This window comes from Lemur catta, chromosome 13, assembly GCF_020740605.2.
Source record: "Lemur catta isolate mLemCat1 chromosome 13, mLemCat1.pri, whole genome shotgun sequence".
Lineage (NCBI taxonomy): Eukaryota > Metazoa > Chordata > Mammalia > Primates > Lemuridae > Lemur > Lemur catta.
The window spans coordinates 70,340,426-70,361,921 of record NC_059140.1 but is presented as its reverse complement, the minus strand read 5'-3'; the positions used below and the strand labels follow the sequence as shown (position 1 = coordinate 70,361,921).

The 21,496-nt window shown below is 39.9% G+C and overlaps 1 protein-coding gene and 1 pseudogene across 4 annotated transcripts; both read left to right on the top strand.

The window, feature by feature from the left end:
• The first annotated feature begins 5,838 nt into the window (after positions 1–5,838).
• On the top strand, positions 5,839–5,944 carry LOC123649575 (annotated as a pseudogene).
• A 5,159-nt stretch (positions 5,945–11,103) lies between these two features.
• On the top strand, positions 11,104–21,078 carry CCNA1 (cyclin A1). Of its 4 annotated transcripts, XM_045567179.1 has the most exons (11): positions 11,104–11,171; positions 11,281–11,370; positions 11,401–11,520; positions 11,984–12,169; positions 15,894–16,140; positions 16,326–16,450; positions 16,885–17,108; positions 18,216–18,420; positions 19,385–19,498; positions 20,381–20,514; positions 20,820–21,078. In XM_045567179.1, the coding sequence occupies exons 4-11, from the start codon at positions 12,005–12,007 to the stop codon at positions 20,869–20,871; spliced, it is 1,266 nt and encodes a 421-aa protein (XP_045423135.1). In that variant the 5' UTR covers positions 11,104–11,171; positions 11,281–11,370; positions 11,401–11,520; positions 11,984–12,004; the 3' UTR covers positions 20,872–21,078. The 4 variants fall into 4 exon arrangements, with proteins under 4 accessions (XP_045423135.1, XP_045423133.1, XP_045423134.1 ...); XM_045567176.1 differs by lacking the exons at positions 11,104–11,171; positions 11,281–11,370 and having other exon boundaries at positions 11,456–11,520; positions 11,987–12,169; XM_045567177.1 differs by lacking the exons at positions 11,104–11,171; positions 11,281–11,370; positions 20,381–20,514 and having other exon boundaries at positions 11,444–11,520.
• The last annotated feature ends 418 nt before the right edge of the window (positions 21,079–21,496 follow it).

Sequence of the window (21,496 nt, the reverse complement as noted above, 5' to 3'; positions counted from 1 at the left end):
TTAGAAAAGGCAATAGAATGTCTGCCTGGTGAGCTCTCTGAATATCTCTCTAAATGTCTCTCTCTCTCTCTCTCTCTGAATGTCTCCGTCTCTCTCTGAATCAGCCACCATGTTCTGAGGAATCCCAGGCTCCACGGAGAGCCCAACAGCCCAGGCAAAGAAAACAAAAAAATGTCACTGCTTTAAATCTAGAAGAGTTTAATATAGAATTTAAAACAATTGATAGGACCAATTCTCAGCCACTATTCGAAAAGTGGGGATGAGATTGTAAATTCTGTGAGAACAGGAACTATGTCTCTTTTGTTTCCTATTATAGTCCCAATCAATACCTAAGGAAATGCCTGGCACACAGTAGGTACCAAAAAAATGTTTGCTGAAAATGACAGGATGAACACAAGTAGAAAGGGATAATAAAACTGTATATAGCTTTACGTCGTTCTCATTCCCCTCCTAGAACCTTTCCATAAGTCCAAACTCTACTGTGCTTACAGCATAACAAGAGGAGAGAGAGGTCTGAGAATTTGTAAGCAAGAAAATAGCAATCATTATTTCACTTTAATTCTACATAAGTTTAAAAGAAATGTTATATCGGCACCCCAACATAAATAAATATCAGGTTAATTTTTAAAAATCAGGTATAAAAATGTTAACCAAATGAGAACGGACGCGCTTGGGACTCTGACTCGGGGGGATGGGTGGGACATGGAAAATGTATATAACCTAAACTTATGTACCCCCATGATGAGCTGAAATAAAAAAAATATATATATATAAAAAAATAAAATAAAATAAATATTAAAACATAAAAAAAAATAAAAAAATAAAAATGTTAACCAAAGTGTTTGGTAATATTATTTTCTGAAACATCCTCACAACTATAACAAAATAATAAATTACATTTCAAACTTAACATAATAAGCTATTATATGAAAGAATACAGTGTATATTCATTCAAACCTTTAAAAAGTTCTACAGATAAACTAAACAACTCGAAGATGATATTAGGGTACAGATTTGATGGTATTTTAGAGGCATATCTAGAAAGCCATTAGAAAAATCAGAATTTGGGGGGATTTTATACTTATTTCTGTTCTGAAAAATAGTGTTTAATAACAGTAAAACAATTCCTATTAATTATATATAGGACATAATAAATTTCAATTGTTAAATTATAAGACTTTCCAAAGATAACATGTAATGTATGATTTTTTTTTTCCTGGAAGAACATAACAATGTTCAGGAAAAAAATTGCTGTACAATTTTATTTTTATACAATTTAGATCCCTATTTTTCCCCCCAGTGCAAAGTTTCAAAGTAAAAAATGAAGAGAGGGTGATATATGGCTTATAGAAAAAATGACTAAACAAAGTACTTCTGATTAATGAGCTAAGTCAAAATTTAAATGGATATACTTTAAATCAGTTCTACCTTGAAACACTCTTGGAATACATTGCTACAGATTATTAATTCACTCGTATGGGTGAGAAGTTGCATTTTATATCACATAGAAATCATTGCTATTGTTGAACTGACAGAGGATTAACCTCCAACATATTGCATTTTATTAATATTAGGGGGAGAGCAGAGCATTGCACCCTACAATGGGGGGACATGCCAGCCTTGTTCTTCCTAGCCTAAGAAGGTCTTCTCCTTTATTTCTTTTGGCTGAGTTCAATTCTTCTGGAGTGTTTCTTTCACTATTGCTGGGGTCTTAGCGTGAAATCAATGGAAACTTCAGTTAGGATTTCAGAAGTTTCCATGTTGGTTATTCCTCTTGGCATACCAATAAAGCAAATTTCTACCTGGTTTTTCTCTCTTTCTTCAGTAAAAGGATCAAAGTCCAGCTTCTTATAACATAAACATAACTTAAACATGGTTCAATATCTGCTTCTGGTGGTATAAAATATTAATTGTGGATTCCAAGCAAGCAAACAGAAACAAAGAAAATATTTATTTTTTTGATCATATCAGATATTGCTCAGAGTATGCCCTTATTTCCAAATCCCATTTATAAAGTACACATTATTTCATCACAATTTATTTGAACTTACTGTCATTGACTGGGTAAATAAGTTTTCAGATTATTTCTCCAAAGGATTGATATAGCAACAAGCTGTTAAACTGATCTCTCTAGCTCACAAGCTTCCTTCTGCTCCCTCTAGCCTGAATTGCAAACTTTATTTTTCTTCCTCTTTTAGCAAAGTTTCTTGCCAGCTTCAGAAAAAAATTTTGTAATTTGTTCTAAATGAATTCTCTTGGATTTGAAAGGCAAAAAAGTCATAATTCTAACTGTATATCTTCTATATTAATTGTAATTGTTAAGATTTGTCCCAGAAAATTTATACTTGGAAAACTTATCATCTTAGTGATATATTTAATGTGATTCCCACCACAACTCCGGGATAGTATGCTTTCTTTAGCAGATAAATAAACATACGAAGGAAGGCACTCTGGAATCTATTAAAAAACAACCCTACTCAATTAAGGAAACTAGTGATAGAAATTTTTTTCTAATAATTTCAAGGAGCAGGATTGTGAACACACTGCTGCATAAGTGATGTACTTCATATTTTCTGGAAAGCAGATGGGCAGCTCTTGTCCAATAAGGTTCATTCATACAGAGAGCAGGTCTCTTCAGTCAGGATGCAAGAAACAAAGCAATATATCCCAAATAAGGACTGATCTTGGGTGCTTAAAGCATTGGTTGAGGGGGTGAGAACTTCACAAACAGGTGTCAGCCTGTGAACAGGTAAATTCTTAAATTAGAGGAGGAGAGGATGAATTTGGTCACAAAATTCAACATACAATAGTAACAAAAATGAAGCTTATGCTATAAATTACACGGACTATTATTAATATATAAGTCTAGCATTCAGCAGATCTAAGTAAATAGTATTAACATATTTATGTAATTAAATGATAAAAGTTTGGTTAATTCACCAGGTTAACAGAATCCAACTTGATCTTTCAGTTGTTTTTGTTATTCCTCTGGACTGCCTGACCCTGGAAAATGACGTGCATTTCTTTTTAACAAGGAAAATGTAACTTCTGGATAAACTTTCCTTGTTCACTTATAAATGAGTCTTCTTTATGAATCATGTGGTGGAGTAATTGTTTCTCAAAGAACCTACACTGAATAGGTGGTTTCATGTCATTTTTTATTGGTTCACTTTATCCCAAATTATGATATGAGAATTACTTAAGAGGAAGCTAGTCAAGAAAAACATGTGCATTTGCATACACAGTAGGAGATATAGACTGATCGTGATCTCCCTTATTGTGCTGTGACTATTTTCAGCCACCAAATAGTCTATCCCGTGCTAACCAATGTGGTAGCTGCTAGCTACATGTGACTACACAAATTAAATAAAAAAATTCAGTTCTTCAGTTGCACTGGCTACATTCCAAATGTTCAATAGCCACATATGGCCAGTCATTACTATATTGGATAATATAGAACATTTTCATCATCGCATAAAGTTCTATTGAATAACACTGTCAGTATAATCCTGTAACTTGCCATGATAATTTACTTCTTTAATAATTTTTTTCATAGTAATTGATTTTTTTATTTTAGAAAATTTAGAAACTATAGATAAGCCAAGTAAACTCAACTATAATCAGCTAACCCTACGATGCACAGATAACTACTTAATATTTAGTATTTATGTTTGATGCTTCTTCTAAGCACATAAAAATTTTAGATGAAAATGCAACAAACTAAACTTACTATTTTATACTTTATCTCATAAAATATGAAAATTTCTGTGTCATTTTTTCCTCTACATTATTTTACACGGTTACATGATAGTTATTCAGACTATTGCTGCATGATTGTCAATATGTACTATTCCTGCACTATACTTCATTTGACAAATTCCTTATTTAAGACATAGATAATTTTTAATTTCCCTATTATAAAAATTCTATATGTAAATCTTTGAACCTATTTATAATTACTTTCTTAGTAAAAATTCTAAAATTAGAATTCATGGGTCTTAATTTACTTTGGAACATCACTTTTAGGAGTTGAATTTTATGGAGGGAAATCTGAACCCAGGTTTCCTTACCTATATAGGACAGGGTTTAATGAAATGACCTTCAAGTACCCTGATAGCTTTCCAGATCTAAGGATTTTTTCAATGAGTGACAAAATCTAAAGTTACAAAAAAGGAAGAAAGAAAAAAATAAACACATAGGCTAGAGAACACAATTTAATACATCAGAATTCCTCTCTTGTATACATATTGTAGTGAAACCAGGGATTTTGAGCCTGGGTATGACCACTAGGTGGCAGTAGCACACAAAGTGCTTTCTTTGGGTGGTGCTTTGACAGGTTTGCATGCAAAGGTGCAGGTGAGGTTAAGGGTGAGGGTGAAGTCCCTTGACCCATGAGACCTTCTGGAGACAATGGCATGGGGCCACCACTCAAAAGGGGAAGAGAGCAAGGGATCTCCCTGGTGAGCGGAGATCAGAGAGAGGAGGTTACCTGGCTAGGTGATGTCACTCAGCCGCACCACACCATAGGGGAGTTTCTGGGTCAGAGAGCTAGCAAGAGCTTGTATAACCTCAGGGTTTGTCTTATCTAAGGCTAACAGAGGTTGGGTGCAGTTTCTAGGGTAAACAAAACAGGCAGGCTGTAAATGACTAAAAAGTATGCTTATTTGGGCTGTATTTAAAACAACCGGATGTGCAAAAATTTGAGTTGGGTGCGGCTGAGCTTTTGAACAAATGGTCCTGGCCCGCAGTAAAGAAGTAAACATAGGGCCGATATACAGGGGCCATCTTTGTAACAAGTATAACTTATATGTTATTATTCAACAAACACTTATTAAGTGTCTACCATGTCCTGGGCACTGTGCAAGGAAATGAGTTTACAAAGTTGAGGAAGATGCAGTCCTTGATGTTAAGGGACTTAAGGGAACTGGAAAAGGCTTCCTGAATGGCAGAGTGGGACTCTGAAACAGTATACATGAACTTGTTGATCTTTTCCTTTTCACGAATTTTCCTAGACTAGCCACCTAACTAATAATAATTACTTTACACTGGGGATACTAGATAAACACATTTGAAAAGTGTGTTGCAATCAACCTACGTTTACCTCCAATTCCATCTCCAATCAACCTCTGAAAACAAGTTCAATTCATTATCATAATTCAGACATACACAGGGATGGAGGTGGAGGGAAAAGTTGGCAGTCCTGAGCAGTTATTAGGAAAGGTTTCTATCATTATGATATCCAAAGTTGAGCTCATTCTTCAGTCCCTTTCCCCTCACAATTCAGCTAAACTTTGGCATTTCTGCTTTTTTGTTTGTTTGTTTTTGAGACAGGGTCTTGCTCTGTCTCCCAGGCTGGAGTGCAGTGGAGTGATCACAGCTCTCTGTACCCTCAAACTCCTGGGCTCAAACCATCATCCTGCCTCAGCCTCCAAAGTGCTGACATTACAGGTGTGAGCCATTGCACCTGGCCTGGTGTTTCTACTTCTATTAACTCCACTATTCTCCCACCAAACCAACATAGAAATTGCAAAACTATGTTTGTTTCCATCTTCTCCTTCAAACCCAACATACAAGGAGTTGTTAAGTCATCTGGATTCCATGGTCATAATGCCTTTATTAAGCCTCCTTTCCTTTCCATGCCCTTGGCATGATTCTGGTTTAGGTCTTCATTTCCTCTAACAATTATTTCCTAAAGCATCTCCCACTCTCAAATCTTGCAACACATTGCTCTCTGTAAAAGATTGTTCTTCTATAAGCATAGTTCTAACTTCATCATTCCTCTGTTCAAAAGTGCCACAGCAGACTTCTTACTCTGGCATTCAAAAACTCTACAGGACAACCATCCTTTTCTTGGGGTAGCGCTACTGTCCATTGAATGAGTAATGAGGGCAGTACTGCTAACGCCTACACAACACTCCGGCATCAAAAAGAAATAAATTAAAAAAGAACCCTACAGGACATTATCCCAACATTCCTAATTGCTCAAAGTGTATCTTATACTATAATCTCAGATGTTATAGAACACTAGCATTCCCCAGCAAGTGTTTTGCAATTTTCTTCTCTGTGTCTTTACTCATAAATAACTCTCTTCTTAAAATACGTTCCCCAAATCAGATCCAAATTCAAGGCTAAATACAAAACCACTGTTTTCAAAAAACCTTTCCTGATTTCCTTAATTAACTGAAAACATACCTGTTTTTTAACCAGAACTTTCTCTGGACTTTTTAGACAGTGTTTACTTTACCTTGTGGCCAATCATTTGTGTATTATTTTTCTTCTTCTATAAGACTGAACTTGGTGTAAGAGTCTTTCTTACTCATTTATGCAGTTCCTATGGCTACTGTTAGAATGCATTAAAATGTGTTGTGGTCTTTATATGCAGAGCACAATGCACTTTAGACGGAGATGTTTTTGACTGAACGTTGACTAGGTAAAATGTTCAGTAACTGTAGTAAACAATTCTGGTATTATGGACAGAACCATGAAACTGCCTCATGAAGTTACAAAAAATATTAAATTCCAAAAACGAACAAATACCCATGCACACACCTTTATGATTCCTTGTTGCTATAAAAAAGTTATATGTATTTGTGATTTCTTTTACCCAAATAGGATTTTCACAAGTAAGGACTATATAAATTCTTTAGACTACATAGTTCTGATAGTAATCAAAAAGGCCTAACAAGTCTGCATGACTCTGGGTTAGGATTTTTTTCTTTGTCCTTAGCATGAAGAAATTTGTATTTTAAAAATGTAAATTTTAGAATGGGAGCTAAATGTTATTTGTTGTGACCATTATTGATATTATTAATTTCTAGATGAGCAATAAAAGTAATGAGGCAATGCAATACAAGTTTTGTAAATATTCTGTGATTTACTGGCAACAGGATTTAATTAATGAAAAATAGGCACATAATATCACTTAATAAACAGTTGCTGGTGAGCCTGTCCTGGGATATAGTATTTGTCTCTATCCAGTGAAAGACACAGACAGGTGATGTGAAAATTCCATAGCATTTTCAATTAGAGACTGAGTTAAAGAGAAATACAAAACACGGGAAATCTATTTTATGGAATCAACTTTGTCATAGAACTGATGGTTGAATAATTGACTTTCACAGAAAAACTAGTAAAAACAGGACAATTAGTTAAAAAGACATAACCAATAAATGACAGCTAACTGTGAAGGTGCCATTACCTCATATCAATATGATTCATCAGATAAATTTCAGATCTATGAAAGATTGTGTAAAACCCAAGTTCTTGATTTTCGCTGATACTAGATGGATTTTCAGTAAAGGTCTGACAATTCAAAACTTTTTCAATTATTTATAATGGAAAATGGCTCTGTTGTCCCACTGAAATTACTTTTTCCTTGGTGCAGAATCTTGGAAAGGGCTCAACTTTGCATTACGGGAATCTGATTCTAATAGTATGAATATATCTCTAGCTGAGCACATTATTAGGGACTAACTCATGGTAACTAGTTGCGAAAACCTTCTTTTCACCAAGTTCCTGGGAGGTTGATTTCTTCATGAGGTATTAAATAGCTGCTCATGGAATCTCTACCAGAGCCAGTAGAGACAGCCTTGAGGGATTATGGGATATCATAATTTACTGCTCTCCCTTAGAAGGTACTGGATAAACACTGCCAAAAACCCTGTTCTTTGGGTGCCCCCTTTCTAGGATATATGTAGACTATTACTCCTTCCTGGTCAGTTAATTTTTTAAACATGCTAATCATCTTAATGATCAGATCTGGATACTGCTTCCAAATCTTCCCAGCAATATGCCTTGTTCCTTTTCTCCAAGCTCCCACTGCTCCCTGTTTATATATCTGTATCCCCCATGATGAAATAAACACTGATTACACCACACCATAATTATCTGTTACCTCTCCTTGCCTGAAACAAAAGCTCCATGAGGACAGGATCATTTTTAATTGCAGTACCCATACCCAAATAGTCCCTGGCATATGACAGGTGCATGAAAAAAATATTTGTGAAATGAATGAATGAACAATAGACATATTGTCGAATCTCATGTATGTATTCACACTATTTTCTCTCAGAGAAGGTGGTCTTTTACAAGTTTTGATGAAAACTTATTTCACCCATTATGTACTGAGGGATCCACTTTTTATAACCTGATGAAATACACTTTGCAAGGCTATAAATTTTTGGCTCTTTCTCAAGCTGGACTTGATTCATCCTTTGGTCATCTTCCCTGGAGCTGTGGTTTAAAATGTCACAAATAACAACTGGCTCCTTTATCTTTCCTCTCACCATATGCTATGTTCTTAAATGTATACCTGAGAATGATGCAAGTATGTCCATGAACAGGCAAAATATATCCCTAAATGGACCTCTGTCCTTAAATAAATTCTTTTCTAGTTTTTTCATCTCTCTTTCAGGCCCATCTTGAAAATCAACTTGGTTTCATAAAAATTAATAAACCAAAATGTTTGAACAGGAAGTTAATTACGAGTTACAGTGAGCAAATGTAAGAGAAGTAACACCTGCTTCTGAAATGCCAGGTAATTGCTGGCAAACAGAAAAGATTATCTAAATTGTAATTTGGAGGAAGCAGCCAATGTTAGTAGGACTTCTGGGTTTTAAAAATCCCTGGTAAAGAATTCAGCTGTTATCCTTATTTTGGAAGGTAATCCTACAGTGAAAGCCAGCCGAACATTCACTATCAGGAAGTGCTGACCAGTAACTTTTTAAGTTAAAAAAGGTGTCATATTGATATTTAAGTGATGCCAAATATTTTAGATATTAATGTTTTATTTAGAATTAAATGCACTGTTTACTTCACAATAAAATTTATTACCAAACATATACTTTATGTAAAACAAGGAAAATTTAAAATCTACTTATCTTTGAGTTCTAATGCTGATTTTGCTATAAAAGCAAAATTATAATTATGCTTCTTACTAAAACTGCATAATTTGTGAGAAAGTCCTTTCTATTCCCTCTGCTGCTATTGTTCTTCATGCTAAGTTCAAATTTTTAGTTTAGATTTTTTACATAAAAATTGTGCACCTATTCATTAATTGAATTTGTTTTCATGTCATAAATCATTATTCACTGAACTGCATATTTAGTGAAGATATTTTTGAAAGCCAAGAAAACCATAAGTATTGCACAAATTAAAGAAGTATCTGAATTTCTCCCTACACTACACACACATACGTATAGGTATCAGCTCACCTGGCTCACTCTCCAATCTAAGATATGGCTAGAGGATTATAATGATTTAATGTGGAGTTCTAAGGCAGCACAAGAAGAAAACAATCATAAGCTACACAATCATTTCTTTGCCAAGTTTAGAAAAGTGTATGGAGAGGAAAGAAAGTTGGTGTTTACATGTAACAATAGTAATATTTTGGAGGTATTAAGGCTGGAATAGGCTGCAGCCATTCAAATGAACAGAGGCAGCAGAGAAGGAGTATGAAATAATCCGAGGGCACCATTTAGTTGAATTATTTGCTTTTTAAAAGGCGTTTTTCAGGCTAAAGAGGGCTGAGAGACATTAGACACCTCCATAGCCTTTCTCATGTGGTCTTGACCAGATGTGAGTTGGCAGCACACATCCTCAAAGGGCTGCCTCTGCAGAAGCCGTGATCCCCCTCTTCTCCTAAAAAGGGAGATCAAAACGACAGGCTCCAGGAATAAACATTACATCAGCTCTTTTGTTCTGGAGTGTGAGGTTTCCATCATCTTTGTCAGAGGAAATCAGATCAAAAGGGACATACAGAGGATCAGGTCCTGTGAGCACAGCCAATCTTGTCCCCTCCCGAGGGACCGGGCTCTTGGCTCACCTTGCAGGGTGAAGTTAACCGCTGAGGCCCTCAGCGTCCCAAGAAAGCACAAGTGTCCCCGGGGAAGAAATGCTCCTTTCCATCACCAGAAAGAGCCACCTTGCAAAACAGAGCATTTGGTCCTCGTTGGCATCTGACTCATCTGTTGTGGCGATCAAGACGTTACCAGAGTCCCATTAAGACAATGCACGCCCAGTTCGCTGGGTGGAAACGTTAATAACCCATACTTAGGAAGACGGTGGTAACTAATCGTTGCTTAAAGTGGCCATTTGAATGGCCTTTGGATCTGCTTTAGAGATTTAGGGATAGATGTTTAAAAAACAAACAAAAACAAACAGCAAAAGTGGTAACAGATTATCGTATAGGTATTGTGTGAGTATATGTATGCATATATATACATTTTTTCCACAAATAAAGTTACAGATTCTTTCATTTGGCTTGCCAATTGCCAGTCACCTCTACAGGTGCCAGGGGTCCCGGGTTTCCAGGACTCTCCCCGCCCCCATGGAAGGCCCTCTTCTTCCCTCCCCACCTGGCTGTGGACCCCGGATGGAGGGGCTTTCCCTCCCCTCGTGGCCAGGCCACCCGCCCAGGTCCCAGTTCGGAGCCTGGCCACTGTCCCCTCAACGTCCCAAGCCCCATCGCTGCTGCCCACGTTCCTTCCTCTTCCTGGGCCACAATCTCGGCGTTCCCGGGCCGGATTCACGCAGTAGAGGCAGGAACCCCACCGGGGAAGACCTCTCGTGGGGACCTCGAGCACCACGTGCGACCCTAAAACCCCAAGTCTCCTCTCCCGCCTCGCCGGGACACATGCACCGGGAGCAGGGCCGGCCAGGCGCGGCCTCCAGCGCTCAGAGGCCCCAAATGACCGAAGGGCCGCCGCCGCTGCGGCTTCGGAGGTCCCGCCTCACACCCGGGACCACCCCGCCACGCCTGGGCCGCCGTCCGGCGGGACGCGGAGGTGTGTGAGCCGGGCAGGGAGCGAGCCGCGCCCTCGGGCCGGCGTGGGCAGGGCGCCGCGGCCTGCGCGGCCCCGAGAGCCCCGCGTCGCTCTCCCGAGCCAAGGTTCTCAGGAGCGGGCCGCGCAAGAGACGTTAGCGGGAGGAGTTAGCGGCTGTTGGGAGGACGGGCTCAGGGGGACAGCCCCGGCACTCTCCGGGCGGGCCGCCTTCCTCCCTCCCGGGCCGGGGCGCCGGCCCGAAGGGGCGCGAGTGCCCACGGCGACCGCCCGCCCCGGCACGCCCGGGCAGGGCCTCGCAGGAGCAGCCGCAGGGCGGGCGGTCGCCGGTTGGCCCCGCCGGGCCCAGAACGCCCAGGGGTCGCGGCGCGTCGGCCGAGAGCGAGGCAGGTGAGGAGGTCGCCATGGCGATGCGGCCCCCGGCGCGCACGCCCGCCGCGGTTGGCATGGGAGCGGGCCCTGCGGGGCCGGGCGCGCCGCTGATTGGCCGATTCAACAGACGCGGGTGAGCGGAAAGAGATTAGAGCGGAGCGCTGCGGCCGCAGCCGCAGGGTGCAGCCGCCCCGGCTGGAATCTACCGACACCGAGGTCGCCCCGCCCTGCTTCGCCCCGCCCCGCTTCGCCCCGCCCCCTCCGGTGGCCCCTCAGCCCCAGTCCTCGAGTGCACTTGCTAATTGCTGCGGACACACACGAAGATACAACGCCGAGCACAGGGGGCCCAGCTGTGGGCTCCAAGCAGGTTTTGGGGCCTTCTGTCTGGTGGGAGGAGGGCCGCGGGGCAGCACCCTGTTTGTCACTTGGGAAGGGGACATACTTTGCCACAGTAATGTATCTTGGATCTTTTGTTTGGGGTCAGGGGAGATGAGTGTCATGGCAGGGAAAGACCTCGGCTCATACATTTAAACTCCCAGTCAACGTGGGTCTTCGTATCTCACCTCTGAGGTTTGCCAAGATGTCTCTCTCCTTCCAGCCCTCAAGCAGGTCCTGGAAGAAACCCCCGAGAGACTCGAATCACTGTTTTGGTTCAGAGCAGCTTTGGTCGCTTGTGCCGTCGCTCACACCCTTTCAGGCCTAGTAACTACTGGCAAGATCAGCAATTGGTGCTGATCCTGAGGTGCTGTCTCCCTCCCGGAGAGTCCTTGGAGCCCCGGGTGGAGGGGGTTGGCTAAGCAGGTTGTCTGTTTGTCTTTCCCTGGTGACAGCAGCTTGTGGCGTCTGAGGCAATGCGTCGCAGCAGCTCCAAGAGCGGAGTCGTCGTGGCTCCAGTGGCTGGAGGTCCCGATGCTTGTCAGATGCTCACCAGAGCCCAGCTGGGCCAGGATCCCCCACAAAGAACAGTGCTAGGGGAGCTAACTGAAAATGGGCAGTTCAGGAAAACCTGCGGCCAGGTAATGATTCAGAAGTACTCGGGCCGGGCGCGGTGACTCCCGCCTGTAATCCTAGCACTCTGGGAGGCCGAGGCAGGAGTTCGAGACCAGCCTGAGCAAGAGCGAGACCCCGTCTCTACTACGAATAGAAACAAATTATCTGGCCAACTAAAAATCTATATAGAAAAAATTAGCCGGGCATGGTGGCGCATGCCTGTAGTCCCAGCTACTCGAGAGGCTGAGGCAGGAGGATCGCTTAAGCCCAGGAGTTTGAGGTTGCTGTGAGCTAGGCTGACGCCACGGCACTCACTCTGGAGACTCTGTCTCAAAAAAAAAAAAAAAAGCAAAAAACAAAACAAACAACAACAACAACAAAGAAGTACTCGGAAAGATGCTAGCGGAGAATGGCTCTCCTGCTATGGTGGGAGGTGCTCTTCTCTTTCCATCGTGGGTACAGCGCCCCTTAAGTATTAGAACCCTGCAAACTGGACTATAGGGAAGTCGATTTTAAAGATTACCTTGACTGATCCTGTTTTCCACTTAGAAATAGTGATTAGTTTTCTTTCTTATTTTTCCAATGTCAAGGAAATTGGTCTAGGAACTGTTTGGATTAAGCATATGTAAAGTGATTTAAGTGCTGGGCTAAAAGGAAATGTGAATGCCCCAAAATAAACTATGAAATTGGGGTTCCTCCAGGTCAGAATGCTGTTTAGATCGATGTAGGCCATGCCTGAAGCAATCCTGGATGAGCTTTGCTGTGCTCAGTGGGAAGAGTGTTAGAATCAGGATTGGATCAGGCTAGACTAGGTAACTCCAAAAAGGGTGCTTTGAAAGTAGACATCTCCCAGTACTGACTAAGCAGCTGGGCTGATGGGTAATGGGCCCTCACATATCAGTTGTATGAGCTTAACTGATCGATCATGGATCCCTTCTTTAACAGATTAAAAACAGTACATTCCCATTTTATAGGTGAGAAAATTTGAAAGGGTTAAGCCCTCACCAAAAGAAAGTTATGGTGGAAGCTAATTTAGAAGCCTCTCATCTACTGACTCTTCAAGTGATCTCTTCAAAGCTTTGGAGAAAATTGAATGAAAGTGGTTTTAACAAACTTTAATTTGCTTAGCAATGTTTACTTTTTAAAATTTAAAGCCTAAGACTTGGCCCTTATGAATTTTCAGTTGTGCCTGTGCAGAGTGGTCTGCTGTGTCCCTGCTCTTAATGTGAGGTGATCCTCCCATGTGTACAGTATACCTCATGTCCTCTTACTTCTTCAAGGATATCACTCTAGCAACTCTTCTCTTATCAGTCTTTCCTTCTTTACTGGGTCAAACCCATAAGCATACAAATATATTGTAATTTTTTCCATCTTAAAAACCTTCCAACTACACGCTCTTTGTAGCTTTTGTCCCATGTATTGAAACATTCCCTTAAGGGTTTGTCTCCCACTAGCATGTAAGCTCCATCCAGATAAGGATTTGCGATACGTTTCCTTTTGTATGCTCATTGCTTAGAATGATAGGGTACCACATAATTATTTTTTGGATGAATGCTGTCTGTAGTTCTTTTGCTCTCTTTTGACTCAAATCTTAGTCTAGTCCTTTCCTTACTTGACTGATCAGCAGTATTTGACATAGTTAAACATTCTTTATTCCTTAACATCATTTCTTCCCACTCAGCTTGGAGAACACCACTCTCTTCAGGTTTTCTACCTAGCTTATACTCCTCAATATCCTAGTTCTTCCTTATAACTCTATTCTCTAAAGGTTACAGTGCCTTAGGGCTTAGTCTTTGGTCTGAATCTTGCACTCACTCCCTTAGTAATCTCTTCAAGTCTCCCAGCATTAAATACTATCTGTTTGTTGATGACTCATTTTTACCTCTGGCCTGGGCCTCCGAGCTGCATTGTGGGTTCACGTATGGGGAGCCTACTTGACACCTCCACTTAGATCATATAATAGGCACTCTATACTATGCCAAACCAAGCACCAACCCTTCTCCCTACTCCAAGCCTACTCTTCACAAATTCTTCCTTGTTTCAGTAAATGGAATGTCGTCCTTCCTGTGATTTAACATCAAGACCTTTTTCATCCTCGACTCTTCTTTTTTTCTCACCCCACATCTAATCTAGTGAGAAAACACTATTGACTCTACTTTTTGAAATGTCTAGAACCTCTTCAATTTTCATTTTTTACTGTTAACTTCCCTGATTCAAACCCCTGTTATGTCTCACCTAAAATTTGCAAGATTCATAACTGGTCATCTTACTCTTATCTTGCTCTCCATACCTATACACAGCCAAAACAATCCTTTCAGACATAAAAGAATCATTCCACTCCTCTGCCTAAAATCTTTTAGTGGCTTCCATCTCTGAATAAAAGCCAGTCCTTAGATGGCCTATGTAAGGCCTGCATGATCTGGGCTCTCCTTTCTTTCTGGACTTATGTACTACACAACTCTGTCTCACTGTGCTCTGTCTGCTCCTACTATGTCTTTTCTTCTTTTCTTTCTTTCTTCTTTCTTTTCTTCTCTTTCTATCTTTTCTTCTGCCCCTACTATATCTTTTCTCCGTCCCCCACCTCTTCAGGACTAGAATATAAATCCCCTGAGGGTAGTCTTTTTTGAACATTTTGTTCACTGCTAAATTCTGGGCACCTAGAATAGCACCTGGCACATAAGTTCAGTACATGTTTGTTTAATGAATATGTGTTTCCACCTACGTACATGTATCTATATAGCAAGAGTCCAACTTGGCAGTAACTTGAAGTCATGGTTCTCTGGTTATAGTAACTTGTGATTGTGCCCTTTATAGTCTTTGTGATTTTTTTTTCCTGTACTGTCATAAAAGTTTTTTTCTTAATAGACATAAGTCACATATTTAACTTGATAAAAGCAAGGGAAAGTTACGGAACCACACAGTAACTTAGAAGTAGCCCTCAGTAGTAAGCACCAAGATAAATTATATAAACAATGTTAATGCAGTAGATAGAGCTAGCATTTGCATACATATTGCTCAGGTTCATAAAGCTTGCCCACCTGCCCTGGTTCAGCTGACTTGCATACCATCCAACATGACTCACCATAAGAAGCAACAGTGTTTGATGCATTATACTTGTTCACTGTGGTGACACTACAGTTGTTCCCATTGTTAATATTATAAGAATATAGAAAAGGAAGAAGTGATTGAGAAATTTCCCCAATAGTAATTGCATTAAGCCATACAAAAACATTCTATGGCTTATAAGAGAATTTAGTAGTATGGGTTTCCAAAATCATGTTTCTAAGGAACTGGGTATAAAATGGGAACTTTATAGAAGACTGCTGGTAAAAAGTCACTATTTAAGGAGGAAGACTATAGGAACTCAGTAACTAAGGGTCAAGAGCTATTCTAACTACTTATAATATCCCATGATGCTATAAACATAAAAGCCAATTTACAAACTTCCCCTTACATGTGGTACTTATTTCATTTTGGAGAAGAGCTGTAACTTTCCTTTTTTCTATCATCATGAGTTCTCTTTGATACCTATGTGAGGAAGATGACAAATTTTAGGTTGCTCTTTTCCCATATATCAAATGTTGACAAAGATAAGGGAAGCTTCATCTTCTGGAATTAAATTGGCAACATAGATATTTCAGTTTAGGATTAATTTTACCTTCTCAGGTTATTGGTTTGAGTCACAGAGTTATATATTACCTATATGATCTTTGGGGTGGCCTCTAATAAAAGATTTAACTCTTTTTTTAGGGGATCACAACAATCAGGTGTTTTTCTGGATCTGAAAATGCCTTCCCTCCAGCTGGAAAGAAAGCGCTGTCTGACTGTGAGGTCCGCGAGCCCCCCAAGCAAGGGTTTGACATCTACATGGATGAACCTGAAAAGGTGGACAGACACAGCTGCTCAGGCAGAGAGGGGATGGCTTTTGGGGATGTATATGAAGTAGACACCAGCACACTCAAGTCAGACCTTCACTTCCTGCTGGACTTCAGCTCAGGTAATCTGACTCACCTACAACTGAGGGTGCCCTGTATTCATAACCACCCGCAGTGTTCAATAGCAAGTAACTAGCAAGACAAAAACAGGAAGTAATGGCTATATTCACGACTGCCTGTGGAGGGTTAGTGGATGGAACAAGTTTTTAAATTAAATGACTTATCTGACCATGTTGAACCCCTGCAGTTTCCCCTATGCTGGTAGATTCATCTCTCCATTCCCAGTCTGAAGATGCATCGGATTTTGGCACAGATGTGATAAATGTGACTGAATATGCTGAAGAAATTCATCAGTACCTTAGAGAAGCTGAAGTGAGTTTTCCCAACTTCTACTTCAATCTCCAGGACCCCAAGCTCTTAATATTTAGATAAGTTCTATACTCTTGGCCATAACCACTAGTGAATGGCACTCTTGTGACAGCTAAACATAAGAATATCTATGAAAAAGAATAGTTGCAATGGTGAGTGGCAATAACTTGGATTATTTCTGTATAACTCAAATATTTAAGTATTTCACTCTTGGGAATAACTCATATTGCCATTTCCCCCCTCCCTTATTTGTTAACCAAGTACATTATAGAACCAGGATTTGATACTTTCTTCCTCATCGTGGTAAAGATTTATTTGGCTCTGAATCAGGATCCTCCTAACCTTTGCCCATGAGATTTTTAAAAATAGCAGCTGTACTATGGAGTGATCTTTCTGATACTGCCACTACTTAAATGTCAAACTTTTCCCCCAAACAGATCAGGAACAGACCCAAAGCTCACTACATGAGAAAGCAGCCAGACATCACAGAAAGCATGCGTACGATTCTGGTGGACTGGCTGGTGGAGGTTGGTGAAGAATATAAGCTTCAAGCAGAGACACTGTACCTGGCTGTCAACTTCCTGGACAGATTCCTTTCATGTATGTCTGTTCTGAGAGGGAAATTGCAGCTTGTAGGAACAGCAGCTATTCTTTTGGCTTCGTAAGTGTTCTTTCAGCTTGAATAATGTGAAACTATTGCCTGTCAAAACACTTAATTTTTATTCCCTATTTATTGAAGAAACTCAGTGCTTGATAATTAAAACTATTCATATCTCCTTTGATAAAAGATCATCATCTTCACAATATTTACTGAGGAACTGAATCTTACCGAATGTTCACTCTTCACTTCAGATGTTTAAGATGTATAGCACCAAGTTCAATATCTGTCACGAACTTGTTGAGGCAGCCAGCAGCTCAAATTCAGGATCTAATTTAACTCTTTTGCAGTGTGGCCTTTTGGCTGTGTTCTCATACAAGTAAAAGTCCTATCTGAAGAGATTTTAGTTCCATGAAAGCTGTCTTCAAGATCTAGTAAATGACCCCATAACAACACAGTTTTTTTATTTGGTTACAGTGAATAAACTATTATAGCTGGTTCCTGTTACTGTCAGTCATTCACACCACCACCCATTGTGTGGGAAAAGAGAGCTGGGTTGTGAGAGCTGCCTTAAGTGACTGGGTGCTGAGGGGTAGCTTCCTTTCTGTTCTTCTGGCCCCATACATTCTATTATTGATGCATAAAAACTTGCCAAAATTCCCCTAAAGAAAGTAGAAACAAAAGCGGAAGGGAAGAATTGATAATAGTGAGACTATATCGTTATCTTCCTCTTGGCTATACAGCATCATTTGCTAATTCAGTAGCGAAAGCTAAACGTGATCTTTTTAAAAATTAAAGGCCTACAGATTCTTTTTCTATCATTGTTTTCATCATAATATTCTTTCTCCCAAAATGATTTGATGGCTATGGAATTAATAGGAATTTACCTATAGTATCTGCCATTAAGAATCTTTCAGTGTATCAGAGGCCAAACCTAAAATTCTCGGTTGGAAATTGTTTCTTTTATGACCCCTATTAGTAAGTCCAACATATCCTTGTAATTAATACCCATGTTCTTGGTCTGGAAACAAGCTAATGTTTTCATAGCCCTGTGCCACTTAGTGGTATTTAAGTGAATATATGGGTGCAAAGTAAAGAAGTCCGAGAGGGTGTGTTGTGGCATGGGAGGTAGAGCCATAGCTTCTTCTAAAAACTGTTTACCTTTCTAAGGAAATATGAAGAGATATATCCACCCGAAGTAGATGAGTTTGTCTATATAACTGATGATACGTACACTAAGCGACAGCTGTTAAGAATGGAACACCTGCTCCTGAAAGTCTTAGCTTTTGATCTGACAGTGCCAACCACCAACCAGTTTCTCCTTCAGTACTTGAGGCGGCAAGGAGTGTGTGTTAGAACTGAGAACCTGGCCAAGGTATGTATGGCACCTACGTGACTTCCAGGAACTCCTGGTGCCAGTCTTTCCCAGTTATCCTTCCATTCTTTCTTCCTTTTCAGTTTTATTTCATGAGCCCAGAAAAACTTGTTAGTAATGGAAGAGAGCTAACTTTAAGAATACAACTTCTGGTTACAAGACATTACTATTGACTACATTTGGCAGACACAGATTGTATAATTACCCAACTATTAAAGAAATTTAAACTTGGAGACTGTTCCCTTGTTGGATACGGACCACATGCAAAAAACAATTCTTAAGTTTACAAAATGGGAACAAAGTAAATGTAGTTTAATTTGGTTCTACTCTGATGCTAACATATTAAGTAATGAAGCATTGTTTGGTGATCTGGAGTTATAGAAATTTAGTTGAAGACATTAAAGTATTGGTTTGGTCAACTTGGTTTCCAACCACTGTGATCTAGGATATTTGGTATTTATGTGCTATACAAAGGTAAGAAGGATGTCTGCATAAATTTTCCAATATGTTTCTTCTAATCTGATGTGTTCCCACTTGTACTTTTCGAGCCGCTGAACTGCATGCAATATGCTTGGTAAATTAATAGCTTTAATATAGTAATATTTTTGCCTTTTAGCTAAAGACTGTTCCCATTCCAGCTGCCAGAGCAATCCTACTTTATCTGACCAACTTAAAACTGCACTTCTAGGATAAGATCAGAAAAATAACCTACCACATATACTATGTGGATAAGCCAAATACTTTTGTGTACTGAAATTTTATTACAACATAAATGTTATTCTGGTTATGGGCAGGCATACCAATTACTATCCCAGTGAATAATTTTGAATTTATGTTTCTGTACTCTTTACTAGATGTTGGTCGAACAAAGATAAGACACAATTTATTCCCTTGCTATTTTTAGATTTACTTGTGAACTTTGTCAAATTTCTAATTCCAGTGAGATTTTCTCTCTTGTGCTTAGTATGTAGCAGAACTGAGTCTACTTGAAGCTGACCCATTCTTGAAATATCTTCCTTCATTGATAGCTGCAGCGGCTTATTGCCTGGCAAACTATACTGTAAACAGGCACTTCTGGGTAAGATTCTAACTTCTTCTTTCTCGATGAAATTCAAGACCTGTCTAAAATCTGTTCAATAACTCTCAAGGCTTAAAATAGACTTGGCTCTTATGAGGGAAAGTTAGTTTCATAAGGAACTGGTTGTCTTGACTGCAGATTACAACATGCTACTGAGTCTTGCAGGTCAACCTTCATGACCTTGACTCAATGGCTTTATTCTATGACGACTGAGATTACAGGAAGACAAGGAGCAGCAGAAGCAGGCCTGGAAACCTCAATGCCCACTATTAGGCATGCAGGGCCCTTGAGGTACAATCATTGCCCAATTCAAACAAAAATTGTTGACTTTTCCTACCTGTGTTAAAAAAATCCTGAGTCCAATTAGGATGGCCAAAAGATTGCACCAGGCTTTCAAGAGAACAGAGCAGTTAGTGTTGCCTCTTGCCCGAGAAGGTGGCAAGATCAGAAATGGGCCCCTAGGTTTGGTTCTGGAGGCTCACTGTAGTGCTAAAAGAAGTTGAGTGTCTACCTTGACTTTCTGGAATACTTATTTTTTTCTCCTGCATTTTGACTAAGAATCTTTCATATTCCATACAAATAGGATGGTCAGGCAAGGGGGCTCTTTAAGGACCAGTGAAAATCCCACTCATGAGGGAACAGGGAAAGTGATCTGCCCCCAGATTGAGCATTACCAATATACAGTATGAGCACATTTAGAACGCTGGCTGTTCTTCCTGATATTTTATATCTAAAGTCTCTGAAGGAGGTTATGGTTTCTTTTGAGATGAATGAGGATACTTACTAAGAGATTAATTCTCTTTATTTCACAATCGGTTATCTTCAGATTTCTAATGTCTTATAAAGTTATGTGAAGCAATTTTTTTCTTTTGTCTTGATTAGCCAGAAACTCTTGCTGCATTTACAGGCTATTCATTAAGTGAAATTGTGCCTTGCCTGAGTGAGCTACATAAGGTGTGCCTTGATATGCCAAATCGACCTCAGCAGGCAATTAGGGAGAAATATAAGACTTCAAAGTAAGTCACTGACATTCTCTTATCTTGGCTCTCTATTTAAAGCTTAATGGGTTATAGTAATGTGAGAATTAAACATAGAACAAATCGTATACCTGGTACTAGGTTGGAAGAGTAAGGTCACACGTTAAATCAAGAAAATCACTTTGGAGAGGCCCAGATTTATAATTTGTCAGGTTGTAGTACTATAGTCAGCCAGCGTCCTTCCCTCCTGTTAAAACTACTAGAAAGTTTTCTGTGGCCCAACTGAGATTGTACAGAACTGAAGTGCTTGGGTTGTTCTGACCTTGCCTTGGGTCTCATTTCAGGTATATGCATGTGTCCCTCATGGAACCACCTGCAGTTCTTCCTCTACAATAAGTTGCAGAACTGAAGCACTTGCAGAACTTAACCTCCAGGTCAACAGAATTGCTCTTAATATTCGTAGATTCCTGCAGGTTGGGTCAACGAATGTTGCCGAAATATAGATGACTTTTTTTTATTGTAAATGTATTTAGATTCCCTTAGACTTTAGTAGCTTGTAATATAGTCTAACATTTTTTAAAGAATAAACAACTTGCCTTATGACCATGTGTTAGGCTTATTTACTAATTAACATGGCTGGAATTTTAGTTGATATTATTAAAAGTGTCATCTCTGTTTTCTAAGTTTGTTTTATAAATGTGGCATGCTATTAGGATTAAGTGTTCTAAGTTTCCAGAGACTTTTATGTTTGGTAAATGACTACCCTGAGGCTTTTTCCCTCCTATCTCTTTGCTCCCCAGATAGCTCTCCACAGATTGGCAAATGAAGGAAAGGCTGACCCAGATAGGCTGGTGAAGGAATATGAATAAGCACTGCCCAGTCTAGCTTCCCTCTAAAACCCAAGTCAGTAAGAGGCCTGAGGGCGAGGGAATGTGGGAAGGAGGTCGTGGGTAGAGTCAAAACATGAAGAGTGTGTTGTGCACCGTCTGGGGGATGGGCATGCTTGAAGGTCTGACTTGGG

Bases quoted from the DNA above. Each gene is read 5' to 3' on its own strand.
- CCNA1 (XM_045567179.1), top strand. From the start codon at position 12,005: ATGCGTCGCAGCAGCTCCAAGAGCGGAGTCGTCGTGGCTCCAGTGGCT. The intron at 17,109-18,215 runs GTAAGTGTTCTT...TACCTTTCTAAG, and splicing joins GCAGCTATTCTTTTGGCTTC to GAAATATGAAGAGATATATC. The intron at 20,515-20,819 runs GTAAGTCACTGA...GTCTCATTTCAG, and splicing joins GAGAAATATAAGACTTCAAA to GTATATGCATGTGTCCCTCA.